This window comes from Cebus imitator, unplaced genomic scaffold (genome assembly GCF_001604975.1).
Source record: "Cebus imitator isolate Cc_AM_T3 unplaced genomic scaffold, Cebus_imitator-1.0 Scaffold271, whole genome shotgun sequence".
NCBI lineage: Eukaryota > Metazoa > Chordata > Mammalia > Primates > Cebidae > Cebus > Cebus imitator.
In genome coordinates, this window is record NW_016107586.1 from 100,907 (window position 1) to 126,988 (window position 26,082).

The 26,082-nt window shown below is 40.0% G+C and overlaps 1 protein-coding gene across 1 annotated transcript in view; it reads left to right on the forward strand.

The window, feature by feature from the left end:
* Positions 1-15,512, forward strand: part of LOC108284149 (VPS10 domain-containing receptor SorCS1-like) — a gene marked incomplete at its 5' end in the record, with an annotated part of 113,382 nt that extends 97,870 nt beyond the window's left edge. The window contains 3 exons of the mRNA XM_017500802.2: positions 9,949-10,054; positions 10,172-10,332; positions 15,241-15,512. Coding sequence (XP_017356291.2) covers positions 9,949-10,054; positions 10,172-10,332; positions 15,241-15,311 — 338 coding nt within the window. The remainder of the gene's footprint in view (positions 1-9,948; positions 10,055-10,171; positions 10,333-15,240) is intronic.
* Between the last annotated feature and the right edge of the window lie 10,570 nt (positions 15,513-26,082).

The following is a 26,082-nucleotide window of genomic DNA, read 5'->3' on the forward strand; positions in this document are numbered from 1 at the left end:
TCAGAAGGAATGGTACCAGCTCCTCTTTGTACGTCTGGCAGAATTCGGCTGTGAACCCATCTGGTCTTGGACTTTTTTTGGTTGGTAAGCTATTAATTGCTACCTCAATTCAGACCTTGTTATTGTTTTATTCAGGGATTCAACTTGTTCCTGGTTTAGTCTTGGGAGGGTGTTAGTGTCCAGGAATTTATCCATTTCTTCTAGATTTACTGGTTTGTTTGTATAGATGTGTTGGCAGTATTCTCTGATGGTAGTTTGCATCATTTTTATTGCATCTATTTGATTCTTCCCTCTTTTCTTCATTATTCTGGCTAGTGATCTATTTTGTTGATCTTTTCAAAAACCAGCTCCTGGATTCATTGATTTTTTTTGAAGGATTTTTTGTGTGTCTATATCCTTCAGTTTTGCTCTGATCCTAGTTATTTCTTGTCTTCTAGCTTTTGATTTTGTTTGATCTTACTCTTCTAGTTCTTTTAATCATGACATTAACATGTCAATTTTAGATCTTTCCTCCTTCCTCTTGTGGGCACTTAGTGCTATAAATTTTCCTCTTGACACAGCTCTAAATGTGTCTCAGAGATTCTGGTATGTTGTGTCTTCTTTCTTATTGGTTTCAAAGAAGATCTTTATTTCTGCCTTCATTTCATTATTTATCCATTCGTCATTCAGGAGCAGGTTATTCAGTTTCCGTGTAGTTGTTGGGCAGTTTTGAGTGAGTTTCTTAATGCTGAGTTCTAATTTGGTTGCACTGTGGTCTGAGTGACTGTTTGTTGTGATTTCCATTGTTTTGCATTTGCTGAGGAGTATTTTACTTCCAATTATGTGGTCAATTTTAGAAGAAGTGTGATGTGGTGACGAGAAGAATGTATATTCTGTGGATTTTTGGTGGAGAGTTCTGTAGATGTGAGTTCAAGCCCTGGATGTCGTTAATTTTGTTTCATTGTCTAATATTGACAGTGGGGTGCTAAAGTCTCCCACTATTATTGTGTGGGAGTTGAAGTCTCTTTGTAGGACATTAAGAACTTGCTTTATATATCTGGGTGCTCCTGTATTGCGTGCATATATATATTTAGGATCGTTAGCTCTTCTTGTTGCATTGATCATTTTACCATGATGTAATGCCTTTCTTTGTCTCTTTTGATATTTGTTGGTTTAAAGTCTGTTGTTTCATCAGAGACTATGATTGCAACCCCTGCCTTTTTTTTACTCTACATTTGCTTGGTAAATCTTAGGATGAGGAGCTTTTTTTGTTGTTGTTGTTGTTAAGATAAATTTGGTGGTTCATGTTGGGTTGGATGTCATTAAGCATTTAAGTGAATAACCCCATTAGGAAGCTGGAAATAGGGAGTGGAAACTTAGGTGAGAAAACCAAGACCAGAATATACATTCACTGTGAATTTTAATTTACCATCCCATAGCAGATAATCAGGTGAGGGTAATCTCCTGACAGGTGATAAATTAAAGCCTTAATTGCTGGTTCAAATCTTTCAAGCTCTGTCAAACTCTATCTTTGTTCTCATGAGAACCCCTCGTCATGAGTAAATTTAGTCCTTATATTTAGTGGGGAGAAGGAGGGAGTAGGAAATTGCCTGAAAACCTGTTGACTCTTCTAAGACAGAATAGGTAAGGTTTTTTATGAGAATAGAAAGTAAAAAGACAGCAAGCAAGGGGCAACGCTAACCTTTTATTTGAGAAGGCAAAAGCCTAACTAGATTGATACCTCCTAAATTGCTAACAACAACATTTTAGGGATTATTTGCACTTCACAAGATTTATTTACTGGGCAAAGGAACTGCAGTTTGGGTGGTGGGAATTCTGCCCGAAGAGCTGGAGCTGACTGCTTCCCTCAAAGCATTTGGGATACGTGAAACCCTGCCCCAGAGTTAGAAAACTCTTTCCAACTCAGGGTGGGAGATAATCTGCTATAAATAGCAGTTGTTCTCAAATGTGACTTTACATTGCCATTAACTTAAGAAGCTTTATAAAAATAGAGATTTTCCAAGCCTCACCACACACAGTGAAGAATCCCGACGAGCCAGGAAGCTTCATTTTTAGCAAGTTCCCCCTAATGATGCTTATGATGCTGGCCTCTTCACCAGTCTCAACAACCATTGTTAGACAGCCTTTCACAGACAGAAATCCATCTGTATAACAAGGAAAGGTGAACAACTATCTCCAGTAATAAATCTGATTTACAACTCAGGGCATCTACTAAAACAGAAGCATGAATTAGATAACAAGAGCCTGTTATATTAAGCATAGGAGGAAATTAGTAATAAACATTAAAATCTAATTTCTTGGCATATTTGGAGCTAACCTAATTGGCAGAATGGGCAAATCACAGTGGGAGTAAGGGGGAGAAAATGAAACATGCCTCTGAATCTGGGACATATTATATCCATAATCTAGATGAATGGCAAAGGGCAGCCAAGAGCTGTGGCCATGAAGCAGCTGAAACATGATTAAAGGGTGAACTGGAATCTTAGTGGCAGATGTAATTGAACAGCCGTGAGTTTTATGAGAGTTAAATAATATTATCTAGATGCTGTTCATGTGTTAGTGTGAGCATAAAATGATACAGCTACACCTCACTATATTTCTGTACATATTTCAGAATTCAGAGGTGGCCCTACGCTTGGCTTTTCAGTTTGGTCACTATTCATCTGGAGTTCTGGACACATATGCTAAAAATGGTAAAGGGTTAATAATATTTATCAAAGGAAGAGCCTCAAATCTCAGGTTAAGTAAAAAACATGAGCAAAAAAAAAAAAATACACAGGAATATTGATTCCACTTGCTCCTGTCTGTCTATCCTTTGCCTTATTTCAGCTGCTTGGTTTAGGTAAACTGTCCTTTGTCAAGGGTATGTGTGGGTTTTTAATACAACTGTTATCTTTTGTTATTTTGGCCTCTATGGCTGCTGCTGACTGGTTTAACTTCTTTTGCAGGTGTAATAAAAAGATGTTATCATAAAGCTATTAGAGAATATTTCTAGGCATCAGTTGCTACAACCGGATATGTTATGAGTCAATTTGGGAGGGATTAAGAAACTCCAAATTTCTACCTAGGTCGTGATACATCATGAATTCTGCACTACAGTTTCACATTGAGAAAAAGACTTTCCACTTGAAGGGAGAATTAGCATTCATCAAGAAGCTTTAGAAATTACCATATAATCTAAGCAACATTATAGATGCAGATGCCAAATGGGAGTTGTGGAACTCTGAACTGTAAAGTGAAGTAAATTGTTGCAATAACGTTTTCCATTTAGGGATGAAATTAGTACTGGTAAAATTCTTCCTCAGCCAATACATTTGTGTGTCTCTTTAGTTTCTGGTCACTGTGTTATGTACATTATAATCCTTTACAAGTCTTTTGAAAGTAGAACCATGGTACCAATGTTTTCTTCCTTTTATTTTTCTTCATTTTTCCCCAAAATATGTTTTTTTTCTTTTCAAGTAATTAGGTAGTTGTACAGATACATAGAACCAGTGGATTTTCCTAGTTATTTAATCATTATGGTTTTATGATAAACAATAATGGGTTTATCATATAGATATATATCTAAATATATCCCTCCCCATAATGTGAGTAAATGTGATATTTTCATATGCCTACTAGGGAGCAGCAATGAGGTTACTCTTTGGCTTTTTTTAAGACACAGGATTCAGTTCTGTGGTCCAGTCTGGAGGGCAGTAGCAAGGCTCACTATAGCCTTGAACTTCTGGGCTCAAGTGATCTGCCGGCCTCAGCCTCTCAAGTAGCTAGGATGACAGGCACATATTACCACATCCAATTAATATTTTTAATTACTGTAGAGACAGGGTGTTGCTATGTTGCCCAGGCCAATCGCAAACTCTTGGCCTCAATAGATTCACCCATTTCAGCCTTCCAAAGCATTGGGATTACAGGCATGAGCCACCATGCCTGGCCTAGCTTCTAATAAACTCACTCTTCACTATTTCTTTTTTTTTTTTTTGGAGAATTATGGGGGACCATAAAAGGGGCTGAAATGACCACAAGGGTAACTAGACTGAATTAGCCAGGCTAGAGAATGTATCTGGAAACTTTTGGTCAGATAATGGCCAGCAAGGAACAGTCAGATGAACAAAAACAGGGGCACAAACATGCATCAGAAATGCAGTTCCCCAGGGGAAGGCAAGGCAGATCATCAAGAGAAATTGTCAAAAAAAAAAAAAAAATGAAAAAGAAAACAGGAAAGGATAACACATATAAAATACAGAGAAGATGTCAGAACCTAGGACAAGCTACCCTTTAGACACCAGGTATCTTATACCTAGAGTGATCAGGACTGTCCTGGGTTATCTATGTTATATCAGCATAAGCTTTAATAGCACCCCTTTCATTCTTAAAGTGTCTGACTTTAGAAAATAATATGTATGGTCTTACTTTTACTCTGCCACCCTGACAGTGGGGATAGAAGTCTACACCAAATATTGGCTAATGTGGAGCCCAAAGGTAATAGATGCAGTTCCTTCATAATGTCCATGGTCTTTACAAATTGGTATGTTTTTGCAGTGGCTGGTACTGATTGTTCTTTCCATGTTTACTGCTTCCTTCAGGAGCTCTTGTAAGGCAGTCCTGGTGGTGACAAAATCTTTCACCAGTTGCTTGTCCCTAAAGGATTTTATTTCTATTTCACTTATGAAGCTTAGTTTAACTGGATATGAAATTCTCTGTTGAAAATTATTTTATTTAAGGATGTCGGATATTGGCCCCCACTTTCTCCTGGCTTGTAGGATTTCTGCTGGTGAGTCTGATGGGTTTCCCTTTGCGGGTAACCTAACCTTTCTCTCTGGCCACCCTTAGTATTTTTTCCTTCATTTCAATCCTGGTGAATCTGACGATTATGTGTCTTGGAGTTGCTCTTCTTGAGGAATATCTTTGTGGTGCTTTCTGTATTTCCCGAGTTAGAATGTTGGTCTGCCTTGCTAGGTTGGGGAACTTATCCTGGATAATATCCCAAAGAGTGTTTTCCAACTTGGTTTCATTCCCCTGTCACTTTCAGGGACACTGATCAAATATAGATTTGGTCTTTTCATATAATCCCATATTTCTTGGAGGCATTGTTCATTTCTTTTCACTTTTTCTCTAATCTTGCCTTCTCACTTTATTTCATTGAGTTGATCTTTAGTCTCTGATATCCTTTCTTATGTTTGATTGATTTGACTATTGAAACTTGTGAATGCTTCACAAAGTTCTTGTGCTGCCCATATCACTGTAATTTCTGAAAAAAAATATTTCAGTCTACATGGATTTCATGATATTCAAGGCATGTTACTCAGTCCTAAATTGGGTCTACTTTGGGGACAGAAGAGGAAAAAAGAAAATCAAGGTATGGTAAATTACTTCTGCAATATCCTGATGACAGTAGCTTTTGGATTAGAATTATAGTTCAAAGTTTCAGGATTATAGTGCAAGTAGCAGTTCTCCAGGAAAGTCCTTTTGATTGAATGAAAGTGAACACAGGACAGCAATAAGGGTCTTCTGCATGGCTTCCCTGGGTGGTGCTACCATGTTATTGACTTTAAAACTTGGAAATAAACCAAGCAAAGGGCAAAACGACAGCAAGAGGGGCTGTGTGTGATGGCTCACGCCTGTAATCCCAGGACTTTGGGAGGCCAAGGTGGATGAATCACTCAAGGTAGAGTTCGAGACCAGCCTGGCCAACATGGTGAAACCCCATCTCTACTAAAAGTGCAAAAACAGCCGCGTGGTGGTGGGTGCTTGTAATCTCAGCTACTCGAGAGGCTGAGGTGGGAGAATTGATTGAACCCAGAAGAAGGTTGCAGTGAATCAAGATTGTGCCACTGCACTCTGGCCCGGGTGACAAAGCAAGACTTCATCTAAAAACAAAACAAACAAAAAAGCCAAACTGCAGGAAGGGGGAATGTAGTGCCTGGGGAGAGGCATTTCGTAGACTGTTATGTGGAACCTAGGTCTGCAAAGGATCTGTGGTCAAATGAGTTTATAGGCTATGGTAGAGTTAAATGTGTTCTTTTCTGCAATGGCTGCTGTGACCCTTTAATATACTGATGTGCAGTGTGAATCTCCATATGAGGAATTTCGTACGTATCACTGCCTAAAATTATCTCACCATGAAACTGTCATCTTTCAGGACATTTTTTCTGTAGAAGAATACAGTTTCAGAAATATTATAGGAATAATATGACAATATTAGAAATATTGGGCATGTACTCTGTGCCCAATACTATTTTTGCAGATGAGGAAACTGAGATTTAGTAAGTCACTTAGCCTATAAGTGACAGAGCCAGGTCTGATTCTGAAAAGGGATCATATCATTACTTAACCCCACACATGGAATTTTGAGTTTGTTCTCATACATGCAACTATGACCATTTATTTAGCACTCTCTATGTGGCAATCGCTTTTCACAAGAAAACTGTTATTATTGTAAATGTTCCCATTATCGTCATCCCAGGTCCTCATGAATAATATGTAAAAATTCAGTGCATTTCCAAGTTTCTCAAAGGATTTTAGAAATGACATGTGCTTGTGTGCAGCTTAGAAATGTTGAGTCATTTGGAATACTGCTTGTATCCATGTTTCACTTTGTGCATGAATAATGGCAAAAAATTGCTCAGCACTTTCCCCTACACTTCTACCTTGTTTAAGCTGCAACTGGAGAGGGTTAATTTATGCTAATTCCACACGAGAAGCTAAAGCCCATTTATCACAAGTTTCCATTCCTCAGCAAAACACACACAAATGCACCTAAGTATTGGGCAAACTAAGAACCGTGCTGCTGTTGTGTGGAGCGATAATAGGTCTGTTTATATTCAGGCACAGATCAGCAAGCAGAAGTCACCTGTGGAACACAGAAGGCAGTGGCAGTCAGTCTCTCACCACTGCTGCTTCCTGCTTCCTGCCTCTGAGAAGTGACAGAGATGGGGAAGGTGAATGGATAACATACATATTAGAACTGGGATACAGAAGTTCATTTTCCCAGAATAATTTGCTAATTACTTAAGTGTAAATGATTTAGAATGGAAAGGTTTAACCTGGGGATGGGGAGAGATGAGACGAAGGAAAGAGAAGGGAAAAGAATTTGTGTGTGCGCATGCACACATGTGAAAGTTTGCTTTCTGTGTTGCTGAGAGCTTGGACAAAGTAATTTTCTCTCTTGGTTTTCCATGTATTTCAAATGCCAACCTTTTCAAGCAAGCTCAGTATTCTTAGTTGCTTCATATCACTGGTATTCTGGTTATGCCGAAAGAGTATTTAGCTAGGAGTGAAAAGTTTAGCTTTGTTTCAACCTCTCACCCTCCTAATCATCTGTGGCCCCTCTCTGAGCCTCCACTGTTCCCTGACAAATTAAGGGTTTGCACTAGAAGATGGCTTTTAAAACATCTTCCTAATATAACTGCTTTATGTGATGATGGTATTATGATAATAATGAGAGGGAGAGATCTTATCTTTTCGAGTTACAGGTTGTTAAATTATAGGTTTTCCAAGATTTAGTTCAGAATAATCCAGTGGTTTGACGTTGTGGGGAGTGGATAAAATCAGACTGGCTGTCAGCTGATGGTTGTTGAAGCTGAGTGGTAGGATCATTTCTGTATTCTATGTGTGTGTTTGCATGCATACATATAAATATCCATCCACATATACATACATAGGTATATATGTGTACATATACCTGTCTTCCAAACTTAAGAGTACATGATTAGTCCTACTGCTCCTTTTAAAACTTAGTGTTTTAACTTGTGCTGCTTGTTAATTTATTTCTTGTGTTATAGTCTTAGTCCTAATCCCCATCCTCAGAAATATGTCTTTTACTGACATTAGCCCAGGGTTGAGTATATAGAAAGTGTGTGTGTGATGATTCATGTCTTAGTTCTTCTGTTTACTAGTCCTAAGTCCTTGTAAAACAACATTAACCAGTGAGAACTTCACTGTTATCTCTTTAATGGGGATCAGGGTCCCTGCCTTCCATTTATGAAAATCAACTGTGATAATGTCTACAACATACAGAAAGTGTTCTCTTCCCCAGATGACATCCTACTAATTGCAGGGTGAGTTCTGAAGAATTTCTGAACCTCTTTGCCGATGGCATTGAGAGCTTTTCTCTTCGAATTTTGAACAGAAAGAAACTTTGTCTTGGATGTTTCATGGCAGTGAGACCCCAACCATCTCTTACACACAAACTCAACTAATCCCATTTCAAAAGTGAGGTGATGCTTGACTTACAGGGAAGAGAAAATAGTGGGGGGTTCTTTACATTCAGTGCTTCCTGAAAGCCAACTCTCCTGAAATGACTATTTTCAGAGAAGGAAGGGTGGCTTTCATTTTTCACCAAAACTGTATGGATAGATGGAAGGTGCTTTCCAGTATCAATACAGAGTGGCTGAGATGTCATCCTGAAAAACTCAGCCAGAGCAGAAGCCACTGAGAGTCTTGTCTGAGACCATCAGTATTAGACTCTTATTCTTGAACTTTTTAACCTGGGTGACTAAAGCGTTGCCCTCTCAGCTCACACCAGAGAAAACCACAGAAAATGGTGATTAAAGGTCACCTGTATTTCTGGTTATCAGGCTTTGCTTAAGTTGATGGAAGGTAAAGGTCAGCACTAAGGCTTCCATGGAGTACATGTGACTTGTCTTTTATGCGTGAACTATGCTACATTTGCAAAATGTCAGTTTTTAAGAGGGTAGAAATTAATTGCAAAGTCTTACAAGTATGACAGCTTTGACCGTGAGATGGGGGAAGGTGTAGAGGTGGAGAGAGGTGTTTTCCAGACTGCACTTTAAGAGGAAACTCAGGGAGGGAGACTCTTGTATGGACGCAGAGACTTCTGGTTTGTCTGAGAGAAAAACTCACTATTTGAGAGGCTGGAGCGTCTTGGTGTGGGCTGTCGGAGCTTTTGGGAAGCTGTGGAAACAACCAGGTTGCAATTCCCTCCTTCAACATCTGAGTGGCTGCTCTTGTAAAATATTCACTTGGACGTCAGTTTCCTGTGTACAAAAATATAAGCATGTTCCATTACTTCACTGTTCCTTCTCTCGTTGACAACTTTGCAATTATTTTTCTCACATGACAACTACTGGAGTAGGGGCGAGGGGGTGGTTGAATACACGAAAAAAAATTTTTAGGTGGTTTTATTGGCCATCTGTTTGCTTAGTGGAAAAAGCTTACACTCAGAGCATAATAAAATACTAGCAGCAGTAGAAACGAAATCTAGGCCAGGCACAGTGGCTCATGCCTGTAATCCCAGCACTTTTGGAGGCCGAGATGGGTGGATCATGAGGTCAAGAGATCAAGACCACCCTGGCCAACATGGTGAAACCCCGTCTCTACTAAAAATATAAAAAGTAGCTGGGTGTGGTGGTGGATGCCTGTAGTCCCAGCTACTCAAGAGGCCGAGGCAGGAGAATCTCTTGAACCCGGGAGGCGGAGGTAGCAGTGAGTCGAGATCACGCCATTGCACTCCAGCCTGGCAACAGAGCAAGACTCTGTCTCAAAAAAAATAATAATAATCTAATAATTATATGACTTAATATGTGCCTGGCACTTTTCTCAATGCTTAACGTACGTTAGCTCACTTAATACTGATCAGAACCCAATGAAGTATGTACCATTATTATTATTATTTTACCACATAAGGTACATTAAGGTGAAGTAACTTGCCCAAGACCACATGGCCAGGTAGAGTGGGACTTGAATCCAGGCAGCCTGGCCCTGGGGTCTGTGCTTTTCATTGCTTTGCTGCAGTGCAGGAACATTTGGGGTGGGAGTAGGGTGGGCTCTGATGTATCCCAGGTCAGCCATGTGACATGCATCTTGTGTGTATAACCCCACCTGTTTTTCCAGGACTTACCGTGCTTGTGCATGTGAACCGTTTGAGCGTCTCACAGAGTCTCACCTGCCCAGTTTTCTGCTCATGACCATGTCTTGTCTTCCCTCTAGCCCCCCTGGTGGACCTCACTCCAACCCACAGTGGATCTGCCATGCTGATGCTGCTCTCAGTGGTGTTTGTGGGGCTAGCAGTGTTCGTCATCTACAAGTTTAAAAGGTGTGTATCCCTCCATCCACATCTCCCCACCCCCAACCTCTTCCTTCTCCCTGACAGGTCCAGAAGCATGTGTTACAGTGATGTGCATAGCAGTGATGGTTTCTATTAATATTTTAGGAAGATCCCGGGCATTAGTGCTTATGCCCAGATGCAGAATGAGAAAGAACAAGAGATGATCAGTCCAGTCAGTCACTCTGAAAGCAGGCCCAGTGTCCCTCAGACTGAACTAAGGAGGCCTGGCCAGCTTATAGATGAGAAGGTGGAATCCCAGCTCATAGGTAAATGATTCCCAGTAGCCATCAGCTGTTCAGCTGAGTAGGCAATGGCTGACTCTCTCTCTAACCCCTTTCTGCCCTGACATAACCACTTTCTTCTGCTCTAACACCCCTGAGAGAAACAGCTAATATGGCGCTTTCCCTGCTTCTTCTTATTGGGATGGGGAAAAGAAAACAAGGAACCTCTTGCTTCTATCTAGTTTTTTTTCTCACATTAGTTTAGTCCTCCTTTTGCAAAACCCTCCCTAAAATATTGGGCTTAACATGTTAAAATGTTACATGTTTATGGGCAAAGAGCAAAGCGTTTGCTATAATATATAAGAAGGAGAGGCCTCAGAGGCTAGGGCTGGTGGCTCAGAGGACTGGGCAGGGTTTGCTGGACATGGTATGTATTGACTAGAACGAAACATGGTGGCCTTAACTGGATACAGCTCTAAAGAGGGCACACTGCTTCAGAACGCTAGTAGAGGAGTGACGTAACAAGAGTGGCCAGCCTCACCATCCAGGGCAATTTTTTTTTTTACATCTAGTGGTAGCTAGGAACTTTCTCTCAGGAGATATGGCACCTAAGAACTTGAGGACAAGAGGCATAAAGTTTGCAGACATCCAGGGAGTGGAGCAACCTCAGAGAGACCACACTGGTGGGTGAGATTATTACATAGCAGATTAGCAAATTTCTTCCTCTTTTTTTGACTGTCCCTTAGCAGAAATTGTAAAATAGACTTTCTCATATTTCAACGGAGCTCTCTCTGCCTGTGAAGTAGGCACAGGAATCCAACAAGTAGGTATGGAGAGTCTGACGTTCGCTTGCAAGCAGATCCTGCTATTTATTGCAGGAAAACTTTTCCAGGAAGTTAGACAAACCCATGAAGTCACTATTGCTGATCCATTTCTCTCTTTGGTCCCTCCTGTCTGTTGGTGCTAGGAGTTGAAGACTTGTATGTATGATCACAGCCAAATCCTGCATTGGTGACAACAGTGGATAAATTACCATATAACCGTTTCTGCTCCACTGTAATGTGATCATGCCAGACCACCTGGCCTTTACATAACATTTTTAATCTTACTTGGAAAAAAAATGAGTATATAAATGGAAACATGACCCTCTTTAAACAAATATGAGAAAGGTCTGTGGCTGTGTTAAGGAGAAATTTAAATGCAGCAACTGGCTCCTATCATAGATAATGATAACGACAGCAGCCACATCTGGTGTCTAATTTTCACAGTGCACTTTCTTTTTATTTGGGGAGACAAGGTAACAAAAGTGTAATTGCTTGGGGTTAAAAAGAAAAAAGACTTTTCTGTCTTCAAGTCCAGAGAGGCATTCACCCTGTCTACTCATTCCTGAAGCTTCTACGTGCATTTTTTGGTATCATTTGGTTCTCAGTTGCATTTCCGTAGGGTATGAAGCATAGCCTGTGTTTGCTTTATTAAAGTAGCAATTCCTCCTTCACCAGGAAGCTATCACAGCACATTGCAAAGTCTCTGACACCTTTCCCTTTCCAGTGTCATTAAATGAGTAAGTGTTACACGTTTTCTCTTAGGAGAGTAGCTTTACCCTCCCCTCCCTCCCCTTCTACTCAACCTGGTGACTCATCTCTCCGATTGCAAAGAGCAAGACACGCCACTCCGCCTTCAACGCCAAAGCGGGGATCTGCTGGGGCACAATTTGCAATTTAAGGAAAACCCCCAAAGGCTACAGGCGACCTGCTGATCAGGAAAGAATTTCGCTCTTGTCAAGTACATCACCCTTCATGACCACTAACTTTGTGTTTTTTTCTTTCCTTTGTTGTTCTGTTTCCTGTTTTGCCAGGAAGTATTTCCATAGTTGCTGAGAATCAAAGCACAAAAGAAATCCCTACCTATGTAAATGTTTGAATGGAGGACGCCAGTAAAAAACAAAACAAAACAAAAACAAAATAATATAAAATATAAACAATCAAAATCCAAACAAACAAACACTCACTGCATCGGGACTTTTTAATTCTTCAGACACAGACAACAAGGGTTTTTAGCTTTAAGCCTGTGCATGTGGACGATACTCTGAGAACATGTGTGGAGGGGCAGTGTACAGGTGCTCTATTTTAATGGAAAACACTCCCCTCTCCCTCTTTCTTCTCCTCTCTCTTTTTTCTGATCGGTCGTGTTTGTAGAAAATTCACAACATATATAGGCCAAGGAAATCTGCATGTATTTTTGGAAATATTCTTGGCTCTAGATTTATCAGCTATTTTAGCATTAAGGGCTGATGGGTGGATTAGCTACCCCAGCTCCTTTCATAAGACACAAAGACATGCACAGGAGTTTGAAACCCTGAGCTGTTTCTCTGTTCCACTTTCCATATTGTCATCTCCCTTCTAAGTTAGCTTTTGTAGCTCTGCTGGTCAGCAGTGGCCACAAGGCTGCTTTCTTTACTCTCTGTGACCACAGAAACAAAGATGGGAGTTCAAGATCCCTGTAGGCAGGTAGAATAGGAAAGGAAGGGAGGCAGGGAGGCAAAGCATGTCAGAAACGGACCTTGATTTTCTGTTTACCTCTTCCCACCATAATTGCTTCCCCTTGCAGCTTTCCCTACTCCTGCCCCAACTGCAATAGGAAATGGAATCCCATTAATTACCCGTTTTCCTGCCTTCACATGTGTCTGTCATCCTTCTTCTGTGGCCATGACCTGTTGGTGTCTTTGTCTTCCCTCCAAATCCCAAATAAGTTGTCCTTCAACTTCTCAATTTTTCTTCCCAAACATGTTGCTAGATTCTGGACATTAACCCTGATGTTTCCTAAATACCGGCCTGGCCTCTGCCGCCCCTGCCTCCATCACTTGCAAGTTTCTGATCCCTCTGTCAGTTTTGTACATTTCCAAGCATGTCAGTGTCTGTGCCCATGGACCTCGCTGTATCCTGCACAGCAGGGTTCAGTTTCATGTATCCGTATCTCTTCTTCTAGAACCTGCCTTTTCCCACCTGGAAACATTTACTGTATGTGAAAGAGTTGATATATGCAAAGCAATTCAAACCTGGCCATGTACTTTGGAAAAGAAAGCATAGAGATGAATTATGGTATTCTCACAACTTAAACAAAATCTCGTGCGATCTGATTCTAGAAGATTCTTGTGAGAAATGTTTTGAATATGTGACAATTTTGCAGGGCGATTTCCTCCTGTGATGGTTGCTGTTACTCAACATTTCCACTCTCACAATAAAATAGAAACGTTTGTGAAACTGATTTTAACTGGAAGGAGAAGCAGGTTAATGGACTTCATGTTTAAGAGTGTCAAAAAGTCTGAGAGAATAAATTGGGGGGGGGGTCTTGTCTTACAATAGGGTGAGAGTTTGATATTTAGGATGATCCCAGTGATTTCATATGTGCTCTCTGACCTCTGAGTATCATAATATCATTAAAGGAAAAATTTAAGTCTGCCTAAAGGAGAAAAGTTAGCTGATTGATGATTGGTTAAAAAAAAGATGATTGACCCAAAGCATGAAGAAATTCCAGTTTCCCCGGGTTATCATGAAAAAGGTCCAGAGAAAGAGGGAAACAAAAGCCTGTCCAGCAGAGGTCCCTTTAGTATTATGGTCTGGGCAAAACCCACTATAAATTATAGGAGCAAGAAGTTCTGATAAACCTCTTAGTGAGTTCAGCCTCCTCCTTTGCTGTGTCCCTAAGCCAACAGTATAACACAGGCCCTGGTGATAATGAGGGTGTCCTGAAGATCCTGATGTCCATGACTTTATGTAGCTCAGGCACAGAAAGAATAGCAAAGTTGCTGTCAGAAGTCCATCAGGCAGAGATGTTTATGGTTGAGGATACCCCGTATGAATCTGGGAAATTGGTTATGCCTGAGGCAGCCACCTATTTGTAGAACTCAATTGATTCCTAACCTGCCAGGCTTCCTATCTCATAGGAAACATCCTCACTGATCCTCTTCAGTTGGAGTCTCCCAAATTTAATCTGGAGGACAAAGTGTTTGGAAAACCAAAAGAGGCTCACTCAAACCAGCACAGGGAATCCTCAGAGTTGCAGTTCAATTCATCATAACTAGAAAAGTGTGAGAAAAGAATAACAGTCTTATTCTAGCACAGTGCCTTGCCTAGAGTAGTAGTATGAAAATTATTTGTTGAATAAATGAATGGAAAGACATACGGAAGAATAACATAGGGAAGAATAAGCTGTAAATCCTAATTAAAAATAGAGGTAGACATGAGATGCCTGGCATTTTGGAAAGTGACCAAAGATGGCCAGCTAGAGATTCAGCATCTCCAGGGTTCTCATGTGCCTCTCCTCAAAGCTCCCTCCCATCTGTTGGAGATTAGTGAGGCAAGGTACTGCTAGAGAGGACCTCGTGGTTCTTATGACCTTGGCCAGTTGTTCTCAAAGTTCGGTACCTGGACCAGTAGTATCAGAATCACTTGGGCTTGTCAGAGATGCAAATTCTCCATCCATACCCCATAGCTACTGAGTTAGAAACTCTAGGGGATGAATTGTGGTGTTCTCTGTTGCTAAGCGATAGTGAGCCTGGCCATCTATTTTAACAAGCTCTCCCAGTGACCATGATACATACTGGAGTCTGAGAACCATTGTCCTAGGCCATTCCAGCTGAATTTCAAACAGAAGGCAGTAACAACCGCCTACAAATGGGAGGGAACTAAGTGCCTACCTACTCGCTAATAGCAGGTGCAAACACACAAGGGGTTTGGTGGGCTTAAGGTCAGAGGAGTGTGTAGGGAAGTATGTATGTGGAAGGTAAGATTCAGGGCAAGCTAAAAATCCAATACTGCAACGTTTTCCAAAATCCCAGAAGGCAAACTGTGCATGTTCTACCTTGAACCAGCCAACCAACATTTTCTCCCTTGCCTTATTTTTAATTGGATTCACTATCCAAAATGCAGAGGTTTGCTTTGCTTTTTTTTCCAGAAGTTCCAAACAGCAACTTTGAGAGCAGTGGGGTGCTTGGCAGCTGTTCTGTTTTCCAGGAATCCAACTGAGCATTGAAATCTCTCATTTGCCAACTTATTTTTATAGGAAGCCAATTTAAAAAAAAAAGTTTTCTTATAGTATTGGAACTACTTCTAATTTTAAAATGACTTTTTTGATGTATTTTTTGTTAAATACTATGTAGTGTAATGTATAATTGCTCTTGTTTATTGCTTTTACAATCATATTTATTAAACAGATAATGTCTCTAAGTCTTTGCCTCAGGAATTTTTTTTTAATCCTAAACCCTTGGTGTTCATTCTAAATACAGAAATGTTACATTATAGGATTTCATGAATGCTAATTGCATAAGAAGTAGTAAACACCACAGGTTTTTACTAGGTGTTTTACAAAAACACCACCAGGTTGGAGGGTTTTTGCTTTTTTTTTTTTTTTTGCTAACAAGGCAGAATGTATCTACTACCTGAATTCTACTTGGATTTCAATGAACTCTGCAGCCTGTTACTTTATTAAATTACTTTGACTTAAAAACTAGTCCAAACTAGTTATTTTAGAATGAGTATGTATTCATTATTATTAGTTCAGAATTAGAAATTATTGATAGGGAACAATTCCATTCAAATTTGCTCATAACCTTGTAGTTACTGAAAGACCAAACCTGCATGAAACGAACTGAAACATGGGGAGTGGTAAAACAGCAGATGAGTGAAAACAGCTGTGGACCTGGAAGCAGGCAGGAGGAGTTCGCCTCTGGCTATGCCAGCTGTGTGACCTTGAGCAAATCATTTTAACATATAAGAGCTTTAGGGCTCTGATGCATATAATTTGGACACAGAAGATCCCTTCCAGCTCTGCCTTTCCAAGTACTATGAGTGGGTGAGTCATTCCCAAGAGTCCCAAATATTTTACTGAAATATTTGTACAGACATAAAACCCTCCTTATTCTTCCCAAAGGCCTGCCAGACACAGAGCGGTGTTGCCTCATTGGCTCAATCATTGACATATGTGAAACTCCCTGTCACTCTAGGTGACCCTTAACCTTTCCATTCTCACAGACTAAATTCCTGAATCTTTATTCCTTTCCAGGCCAGATACCATGCACCTCCTTCCTATCAGGGGCAATTTATCACCTGTGTCAGGCACACAGAAAGCATCCCTATACATGTCAAACAGAAGGGAGTTAATTCAGAACATTTGTTGCTGGGTTAATGGAAGAACAAAAATCCCAAATCAGAGCAGGTGAGGCAACCTTAAGATTTGCTTCAATAGGATGCCTTTCACTTCCCAGTGCTGGAGAGATACAGGTATTACCAGAGCCCTGGAGCCAGCACCACCAGGTTGAAGCTGAAGTCATGGAGGACTTGTCTGGCAGGAGCTGAAGCCATGGAGGAGACATGACTACTACCTGTCCTGTGATGCTGCCTAAACAGAGTAGGGAGAAGTAGCTTGCTTTCCCTTGTTCTGTTCCTCTCAGCTGTTGCCAGCCCTTTTAACTGCACACCCCAGTCACAAGCCAGTCGGCCGTGGAGCCTGGGAAATGTTTTCTGGAATACTCCCAGTGGGGAGTGGGAAATGGATTTGATAGTACACAGGCAGGTGACTGGCACAGCTCCCCTTTCACTGCCAGCCCATATCATAACCAATGTATCTCCCCCAACCCTAATGCACCAGGTACGGTACCTCGCACCTGTAATCCCAGAGCTTTGGGAGGCCAAGGCGAGTGTTTGGGTGAGATTGCTTGAGCCCAGGAGTTCCAGCCTGCAGTGAGCTGTGGTCATGCCACTGTGGTCTGCCTGGACAACAGAGCAGGATCTTGTGTCTAAAAAATAATATGTAATCCCAGCACTTTGGGAGGCCAAGACTGGCAGATCACATGAGGCTAGGAGTTTGAGACCAGACTGGCCACATGGTAAAACTCCATCTCTACTAAAAATACAAAAATTAGCAGGGTGTGGTAGTGCACCCCTGTAATCCCATCTACTCTGGAGGCTGAGGCACAAGAATCACTTGAACCCAAGAGACAGGGCGCAGTGAGCTGAGACTGTGCCACCACATTCCAGCCTGGGCAACAGAGCGAGACTGTCTCAAAAAAAAAAAAACAAACAAAAAACAAACAAACAAAAAAAACAAAAAAACCATAAATAGTAGGTGCTTCCTTCTCTGCCACTTTGTTCACTTACTTCCCTTTAAACATCACATATTTAGAACTTGGCTGTATGCAAATGTGTGGCACTTATGCCTTTCTCACCAAATTCTACACTCCTTTAAAGGAGGATCTTTTTTTTTTTTTTTTTTTTTTTTTCAGCATTTAGGACTGGGCATTGCCATTAGGGGGCACTAGATAAATGTCTGCTGGAACTCAGCCCTTGATTTTCAGCTTTGTGTTGTGAGCAAGTCCATTTTATTCAGCGATGATCTCTGAGGTGGCTTCACAGCTAGCACCTCTAATTACATGTTCAGCTGGTGCTTGTCAAGAATCAACATGTTCTGTTACCACTCAAGCTGCTGTATTCCCGGAGCTATTCTTAGATATTAATGTAAATGAAATAATTGTAGTTTAGGAAGAAGAAGAAGAAAAAAAAAACTGACTAGAAACTAGCATAAAAAACAAAGGTCTAAGTTTGATTTCTGGATTATTATGTAATTTGTTTACCTATTTCCCAAGGAGTTAACAGTACTATGAAAATGCATGTGAGTCTGAGGCTTGCATAGTAAGGAAGTGCCAAATAATTCCAGATGGACAAATACAAGGAAATGGCTGTTATAAAGTTTTCCTGTTAAACACGTGAAAAGGGACCCATGTTATACAGCATACAGATATTTATTGATCAGTATGCTGTGGCCGCTGCTTTAGGTGTTAAGAATCTTTTGTGAACAAGGCCGATAACATGTCTGCCTTTATGAAGTAATTATCTGAATAGGAGCAATGAACAAATAGTATGATTTAATGTAACATATGCAATGCTGTCATACATATAAGATAATTTCAATATATCAAAATGTAAAACGTGATAGGTGACAGGTTGGCCAGAGTGACTGGGGGTGTGGGGCAGGAGACGGGAAGAATTGGTCCTCGGAAAGAAAAACGTCTAGATGCTGAATGAAAACCTTTTCAGGATCTGAAGGCTAAAAAGGAAACAGCCACTTAGACACTGGCTAGAAACTAGCATAATACCTGGTGATACCTGTGTCTCTCCACTTAGACACCTGCATTGTCCCAATATGTTCAAAAGCAACCTTAGAACAACCGCACCCAGGAAGCAGTTTTGAACCTAAACAATTAGAAATGTTTCTGAGTTTAAGAGAAAATAGCTCTTCCATCGCACATGCGCGGGGTCTTCCCCAGAGATCATATATACAGTCAGTTGTACTATTATGTAATATACGAGTTTCCAAATTCACCTCACTATGCCAAATGGCATAATGAAGCCCATAAAGCTTAGGGGAAAAGATGGGGCTGGGGCACAACACACAAAAACTTTGTCATATCTCAGTGTAATACATCTCTGGACACATTTTTAAAAAGGAACAAATCAAATAGAAATGGTAGCATAGTTTTACACACACTAAATGGTGAAGAAATACACAAAGAAAACACTTACCTTGAAAATACTTGAAGTTTGCTTATAAGAGTGGGTGTTGGAATCCTTACCGCATGTGAGTTGTTATGAAGTGGTAGAAGGGAAGTTACCTAAAATCAGACAGAAATTTGTAACATCAAATATAGATAATGTGGCTGTAATACACAAGGCAAGTGGAAGCATCTGGTAGGTGTTTGAGGTGTGTGTGTGTGTGTGTGTGTGTGTGTGTGTGTGCATGCACACTATGTTTTTTTACACAGCTGGTTTTGGCTGAGTGCAGTTGTCTGCATTCATTTAGTTTTTCTCATTGACAAAATCATGCATAATCAAACACAGCATTTGAATTATCCTCAAATTCTTCCCTAATATATCAATTACATTAGAACTAATTTACATTTTCAAAAAATGCTTGATAGCAGAACTGACTGTAATTTAGGTAGTAGTTTAAAAGTACTGTAGAGGGAAGAAGCCCTACCTGACAGCAGAGGAAAAAGATAAGGAAATACTGCCAATCCTCATTAAAACTGTAATCTCAGACCGAGGTCTTTTGGTGTAGGGACCAGCAGCCCTGTTCACTTACACAGACCTTAGATCATCATCCAGTTTGCACCTACCCCAGCAACAAATATTTAGAAACAGGCTTTGGCCCAAAGAATGTTAAGTTGTGGTCAGAACCCCTTGTTAAAGCACGGCTGGCTGGGCACAATGACTGACGCATGTAATCCTAGAAATTTGGGAGGCTGAGGTGGGTGGATCACTTAAGGCCAGGAGTTTGCGATAAGCCTGGGGAACTTGGGGAAATAATAAAAATACAATAATTAAATATTGTAATACAATAAAAATACAAAAATTAGCTGGGTGTAGTGGCACACCCCTGTAATTCCAGCTACTCAGGAGGCTGAGGTATGAAATATCTGAGCCTGGGGGACAGAGGTTGCAGTGAACCAAGATTGCACCACTGCCCTCCAGCCTGGGCAAAAGAGCAAGACTGTCTCCAAAAACAAGCAAACAAAAAAACATGGTATGACAAAGACATTTATAAAGTATTTGAAGAAAAGTAAAAACAGCTACAGATTTGAAATGTTTAAAAATAATCTCAAGGCCTCTAGATAATCATAAAACACTTTATAAACAATACTAAGTAAATATTTCAATGTACGCATTTGTATTTATCTTCATAATACTTCCTGTTTATGTGAATAATAACAGCTTATAGATGCAGAAAAAGGATTCAGTGAGCACTATGTGTAAACTAGTTAACAATAATATATGCATATAATAAAATACAGTGTTTCTATTAAAATTCTCTTTCTAAAGAATATTTAAGGAACATGAGCAATTTTTCATGTGATGTTAAGAGAAAGCAGAATGTAAGAGTTTACATATTATTATAATTTGTACAGAAAATAGTGACAGAAGAAGAAAAATAGTAACACAAGTTATTTCTAACTTGTAAAACTATGGGTGTTTCAATCCCTTCATCTTTGTTTATATATTTTTTAAGTTATTCTAGTATTTGCTAATTAATTTTGTAATTATTGCAAATAATATATTTAATGATATGTAATGTTTATAGGAAAATTCATAATTGTTGGTAGCATATACTTAAATTCCTTTAATAAGTTAAAAACAACTTCTCTAGGTAAGACATTTTTTTTAACCTTGTTTATCAAGTTAAATTCGTATTGAGAGACAAATATTATTTTGCAATTCTGGCATCTGCAGGTTAACTCATGAGATTTCAACTGTTTAAAAATTATAAACTGTTTAACTTTGTGATCCGTGTTTATATATGTAATATGTACACACACATACATATACAGACACATATATGCATGTATGTGATTAATAAAATTTTATAGTATAAATGTAAGGTAAATATGCATAGATATTTACACATTATTTAGATATATGCACATGCACATAGAAGTGAACACTCTTGCATAGATGTAAAACAACAATACGATAATAGTAGTTAGTTATGGGTCATAAACATACAGAAACGTATTAATGGGCCTGGACCCATCACTTGGCTGTGTGTTGAGTATTGCAAACCAGTGCTGTCTGAAAGATTTTGTTATTCTTTGGTAATCATGACTGGGGTAAGCAAGAGAAGTGAAGGCAGAAGAGTTATTTCTAGGGGAGAAGATGCAAAGCTGCTGGAAGACACCCTTGCCTTAACGTGTGTAGCAGCCTTCTTAACTGCCCAGCCAACAGCCACTCACTTCCCTTAACACCTTTCAGCCACAAGAAGGATGCCAACCTTACTTACTTAGTAATAGCTCCAAGATATAATACCTCACATGCACACACATACATATACACACGCTTGATAAATGAGAGGGACTAGCCTCACCAAGTCTTTGGTGAATAACTGGAGGCAGGAGATTCTCATTGGCCAAGGCTAGGGCGCAGAAGCAATGCTGATAGGATGTAAGTGAACCAAAGACACAGTGAAAAGTCCAGGGCCAAACACCGGTGTGAGCACCTGTGACTACTAAGTCCAAAGGGCCAAAGGCTACCAAGATATTAATTCCCAAGCAAACAGTTAAATGTTACCTAAAAATAAAAGATGTGAATGAAGCAAAAGTGTAGAATAAGTTGTGAGTAAAAAAAAAATATATTAATGATGAAAAAAACAGTAAAAAGCAGCCAGCATTTTGAACATTATGTGTCATCTGTGTACCCATTATCTCATTTAATCCACATAAACTCCCGAAGTAGGAATGGTGTTCTTCTTTTACATTTGGTGAAAGTGGAGCTCAGAGAACTGAAATGACTCACTTGTTCAAGAAGATCATGGAGTAGCAGGTCTGTATGACACCAAGATGCTCACTTTTCTTCTGTGCTGTATTTCTTCCTAAAAGATGAATAAGATGTCAGTCTCATCTTTAGGGCATATAATAATTGAAGGGTTGGGCTAACTCACAGAATGGGTCAAGAAGCCTTCAAAACTAGGTGGGCCTGAAGCTTGGGAAACTTAGAAACCCCACTCGATCTGTTCCATATCAAAGCCGACTCATGTGCTCCATTAAATCTGAGAAAACTGCTCAGTATAACGTAGCCTGTTTTCCGAATTCTTCAGTGTGCTGCATTTCAGATGGTGCAAAAGCAAGGCAGACACAGTTGTTCTTAGTGACATGCATGGCCAAGTTTCTGTCTGGAAGAATGCCCAGAAAAGATTCAATTTTTCCTTCTTGCTCTGCAGAGCTTTTCTCCTGGTTGGGATTTAATAGATGCCCCTAGGGATTTATGGAATCAAATCTGGGCATCTGGAGAGGGAGGATAGATGTAAGTTGGTAAAATCTCTCTCTCTGGTCAAAGTGCTACACTGGCAAGTACATGAGAAATAATTAACCTGAGATGGGACTTTTCTATAGAAATCATCTGACATGGCTTCTAGGAAATCCAGGAGGGCAGATTCTGTTTGTTTTAATATGGCAGGCAAATCAGAAAGATGTTTCATTTGTTTAGTGCATCATTCTAGGCGTTATTTCCAAATGTACTGTGTATCTTTTTAGCTCTCTTGAATTTACACAAATGTAGTCTCAACACTGTTGAGACAGAGGAATGAAGAGTTTGATATAAGTAGAGGTCAATGGGCTATAGGAAAGAAGAGTTAAAGGTAGGTGATTCATGGTACACTCACTATGTTATAAGGAATAAAAGAATACATGATTTAAAACCTGCAAACACTTTAAGGTAGTTATGTTCATTTTATAACGTGGAAACATCAGTCTGAAAAATTCAGTTCACTTGTCTAAGATCACATAGCCAGGAAAGTAGGAAGGTCAGAATTCTAGCCCATGATTCCTAATCCTCTTTCATTCTACTCATACAGGTAAGCCACAAATAAGAGATGGTTCGAAACAACAAAACTCCAAGTTCATGCAGTTCTCTGCTCCAGATGTGGTTGTTGGAAAGAGTTTGCATGAGGAAAGGAATTATTCTTCTAAATCCAGATGCCAAATTCTTCCTCAGCCCTACTTTGAGTTACACAAATAGAGACTTACTCCTTTTGACCTGAGGTGACACGGTACACAGGGTAGATGGACCATCTAAGCTCTCTTGAGCTAAAGAAATGATATTTGCTACTTACTTTGGTAAACAAGCGGATATAGAATAAGTATTTTCCAAATACCAGCACTAAGTCATCTGAAACCCAGCAGCTCATATAGCACCCAGAGTGCTGCATATAAGTCATATATATAGATATGGCTTAACCTATTGGAGATGGGATCCCCTACATAATTTTCATCCTTATGCATGAAGTTTCTCTTCAGTGGTCTCATTGCAGGGCAAGACCTTCCTTATTCACTTTGGCCCATGAGTAGGAAATTTCTTTAATACAGAATGAAGCCTTGTGGCTCTATTATATCTGAAAACATATTACCAAGCATTTTTTGGTTATGTTGTTTTTTTTTTTTTTTTTTTTTTTTTTTTATCTGATGAGAGCCTACAGTATTATTGCAAATAGCAAAGAACTCGTTTGGGATGTCCTGATAAATAATGAGGCATTTTGGAACTCAAGTGGGAAGGAATAAGAAAGCAAGACAGGAGAGGACTGGTGAGGCAGGACTGACCCAATCTGAGAGACTCTTGAATTTAATGTAGTGTCTGAAGAGGCATACAGAACTTAAGCTGCGCTGGGCCCAAGCCCATAGGCGAAACACGTTACCTCCAGATTCCAATCAGTGATTGTGTCGGGAATTTAGCTGGTGGTCATATTCCAGATGGCCCCTGAGTATCCACAATAATCATTATCAGTCTGTTACAAATAAGGGACCTGAATAGGAGGTAGGCAAAGGCTAACTCTGTAGGACAGAAGGTGGCAGAGACAAATCAGGGCATCGGGGTTCAAGGGGCCATTGTCAGGTATCTGGAGTCTCACCAAAACTCTGAGGTGAAGGCTAGGTCCCCACATCTGAGACATGCAGTGAAGACAATTTAATAGCTGAGATTCACCAAAAATATGTGTTCAGAGCTAATGTCAGACACACCAGACCCACGTCTAAAAGCATCCTAACCTCCCAGACTGAAGTGACTGGTGACTCCTAACATGCTCTTAATCCTTGGTGCACTGGTTCTGGGACACAGGGGCTTCCAGTTCCTCCAAATTCTCTGGGGATGGATTATCTAGTAATTTCAGACCTTCCTTGACAGTCCCTCGAAGCTGGCATGAAGAACGGCCACATAAATAAAAGTAGCTCCATTTGTTATCAGGCTCAAATAAATTTTTATCTGCACTTTCTTTCCGTCCACATCCTCAACATTACAGTTTTTCCTCTATCAACAATGACTTGGTCCCAGTTCTGGATAGTTTTAGGGCACAACAAATAAAGCAAGTGAACATGTAACCAACTTGCCTTGAACTCTTGCTGATGAAATTTTTGGTGAATCAGCAGGTTTGTGTACTTTGTGTGTATGCAGATGTGCCCTTTTTGGTAAAATGTGTGGTAGGCAGTTTCTAGGAACAAAGCAAAAGCAATGCCAGGATGGTTTATTAAGTATATTACAGTAGCCCACTCTGCATAATTTCAGAGGCATTACAAATGGGACTGCCATCCATTCCTGGGAAGCAGAGGCAGAAAGTAACTCAGCTTGAGTTTAGATTTTCAGAGTTCAGGGGATATCTATATTAAGAATCAAGTCAGCACTGCTTCGCTGGAATTATAGACGCACAGATTTCTAGAGATTAAAGGAAAATTAGAAATTATTCTCTAATATTTTTGAGTGCTGATTATGTGCTATGCATCATGCTAGACCATCGACTTAACCAGTCACCTCATGTGACCAAGTTTCAACAATTTCCTCATGGACACATAAATTAACAGCAAAGCAAAGACTCTTGCATCTTCTTTCCTAAGCCACATTGCAAGTCTTGATTCTTTTCTCCATGGCACCTTCCTCTATCCCCATCTGTGCAATACAGCCAAGATCCTTAGAATGAGTAGAAAAAAAATTCAAGAACTGTGAGATAAATAACTTCCACAAAATCCATGTTTTGAAGCCATGGGTTGTCTCTCAATCCATGAAAAATAAAGCATTTGAAGCCAGGCATAGTGGCTCATGCCTGTAATTCTAGCCTTTTGGGAGGCTGATGAAGTCAGATTGCTTGAGTCCAAGAGTTCAAGACCAGCCTGTGTAACATGGCAAAACCCTGCCTTGGCAAAAAAAATTAGCCAGGTGTGATGGTGCACACATGTAGTCCCAACTATTCATGAGGCTGAGGTGGGAGGATCACCTGAGCCAGGGTGGTCAAGGCTGTAGTGACCTGTGATTGTTCCACTGCACTCCAGCCTGGGTGACAAAGTGGCACCCTGTCTCAAAATAAATAAATAAATGAAAGGAAAGAAAGAGAAAAAAATAAAGCATTTCTTTATGAATCTATTCATTCACTCATCCAACAAACAGAGTCTGAATACTGAATCACAGGACAGTCTCTGAAGTGTCTGATTTTAAAGTAGAAATCTAGTCATCAACTAGTAATAAAAAGAATTCTAACCCTCACTTGCTTCTTTCAAGGAATATTGCTGGGGACGTGATTCATAACTCTAGCAACAATTCTCAAAAGCACCTCTTTTACACCATCCAATTTGCCCCTCACAACTGCTTGGGAGTCTCTGAGTCAAATCTGCTTTCCTACTGCTTTTTCTTTGTCTTCCACTTGGGGGTGCACTCACCTCCCTGGGTTCTTTATTGTGTAAATCGGTTTAGATTACTGCATAAATCTAATCTCTGGTCTAGTCTCTACTCATTCAACTGATTTTTCATTCCAAAAAATTCATTTTAAACAACTAGATGTAGGGAAGAGAGGAGAATGCTTACACTTTAATAAATCTTGGCTGAAAATTATATGTATGAATATGTCACATAAGAATTAAATTGTGTACAATCACATTTCAATTAAAAACCAAATAAAACTTTGAAAAAAGAATAGAGGACATGGCATCAGGATAATTTGTTAATATGTTAAACAGGAAAAACCAGAAATAAAGAAGACTTAAATGCGGTATGTGGAGCCTGAAGAATAACAATTCTCTTTGAAAAAGAGGACGTTGGTAAACCTAATGGTTTGGGATTTAAATTGCACAGAAGAAGCAATAAGGACTGATGGTAACATTGGTGAGAGGTGCCAGCAGATAGCATAAGGAAATCAAAATCTTATAAGAGGCCTGGGAGCAGTGGCTCATGCCTGTAATCCCAGCACTTTGGGAGGCCAAGGCAGATGGATCACTTG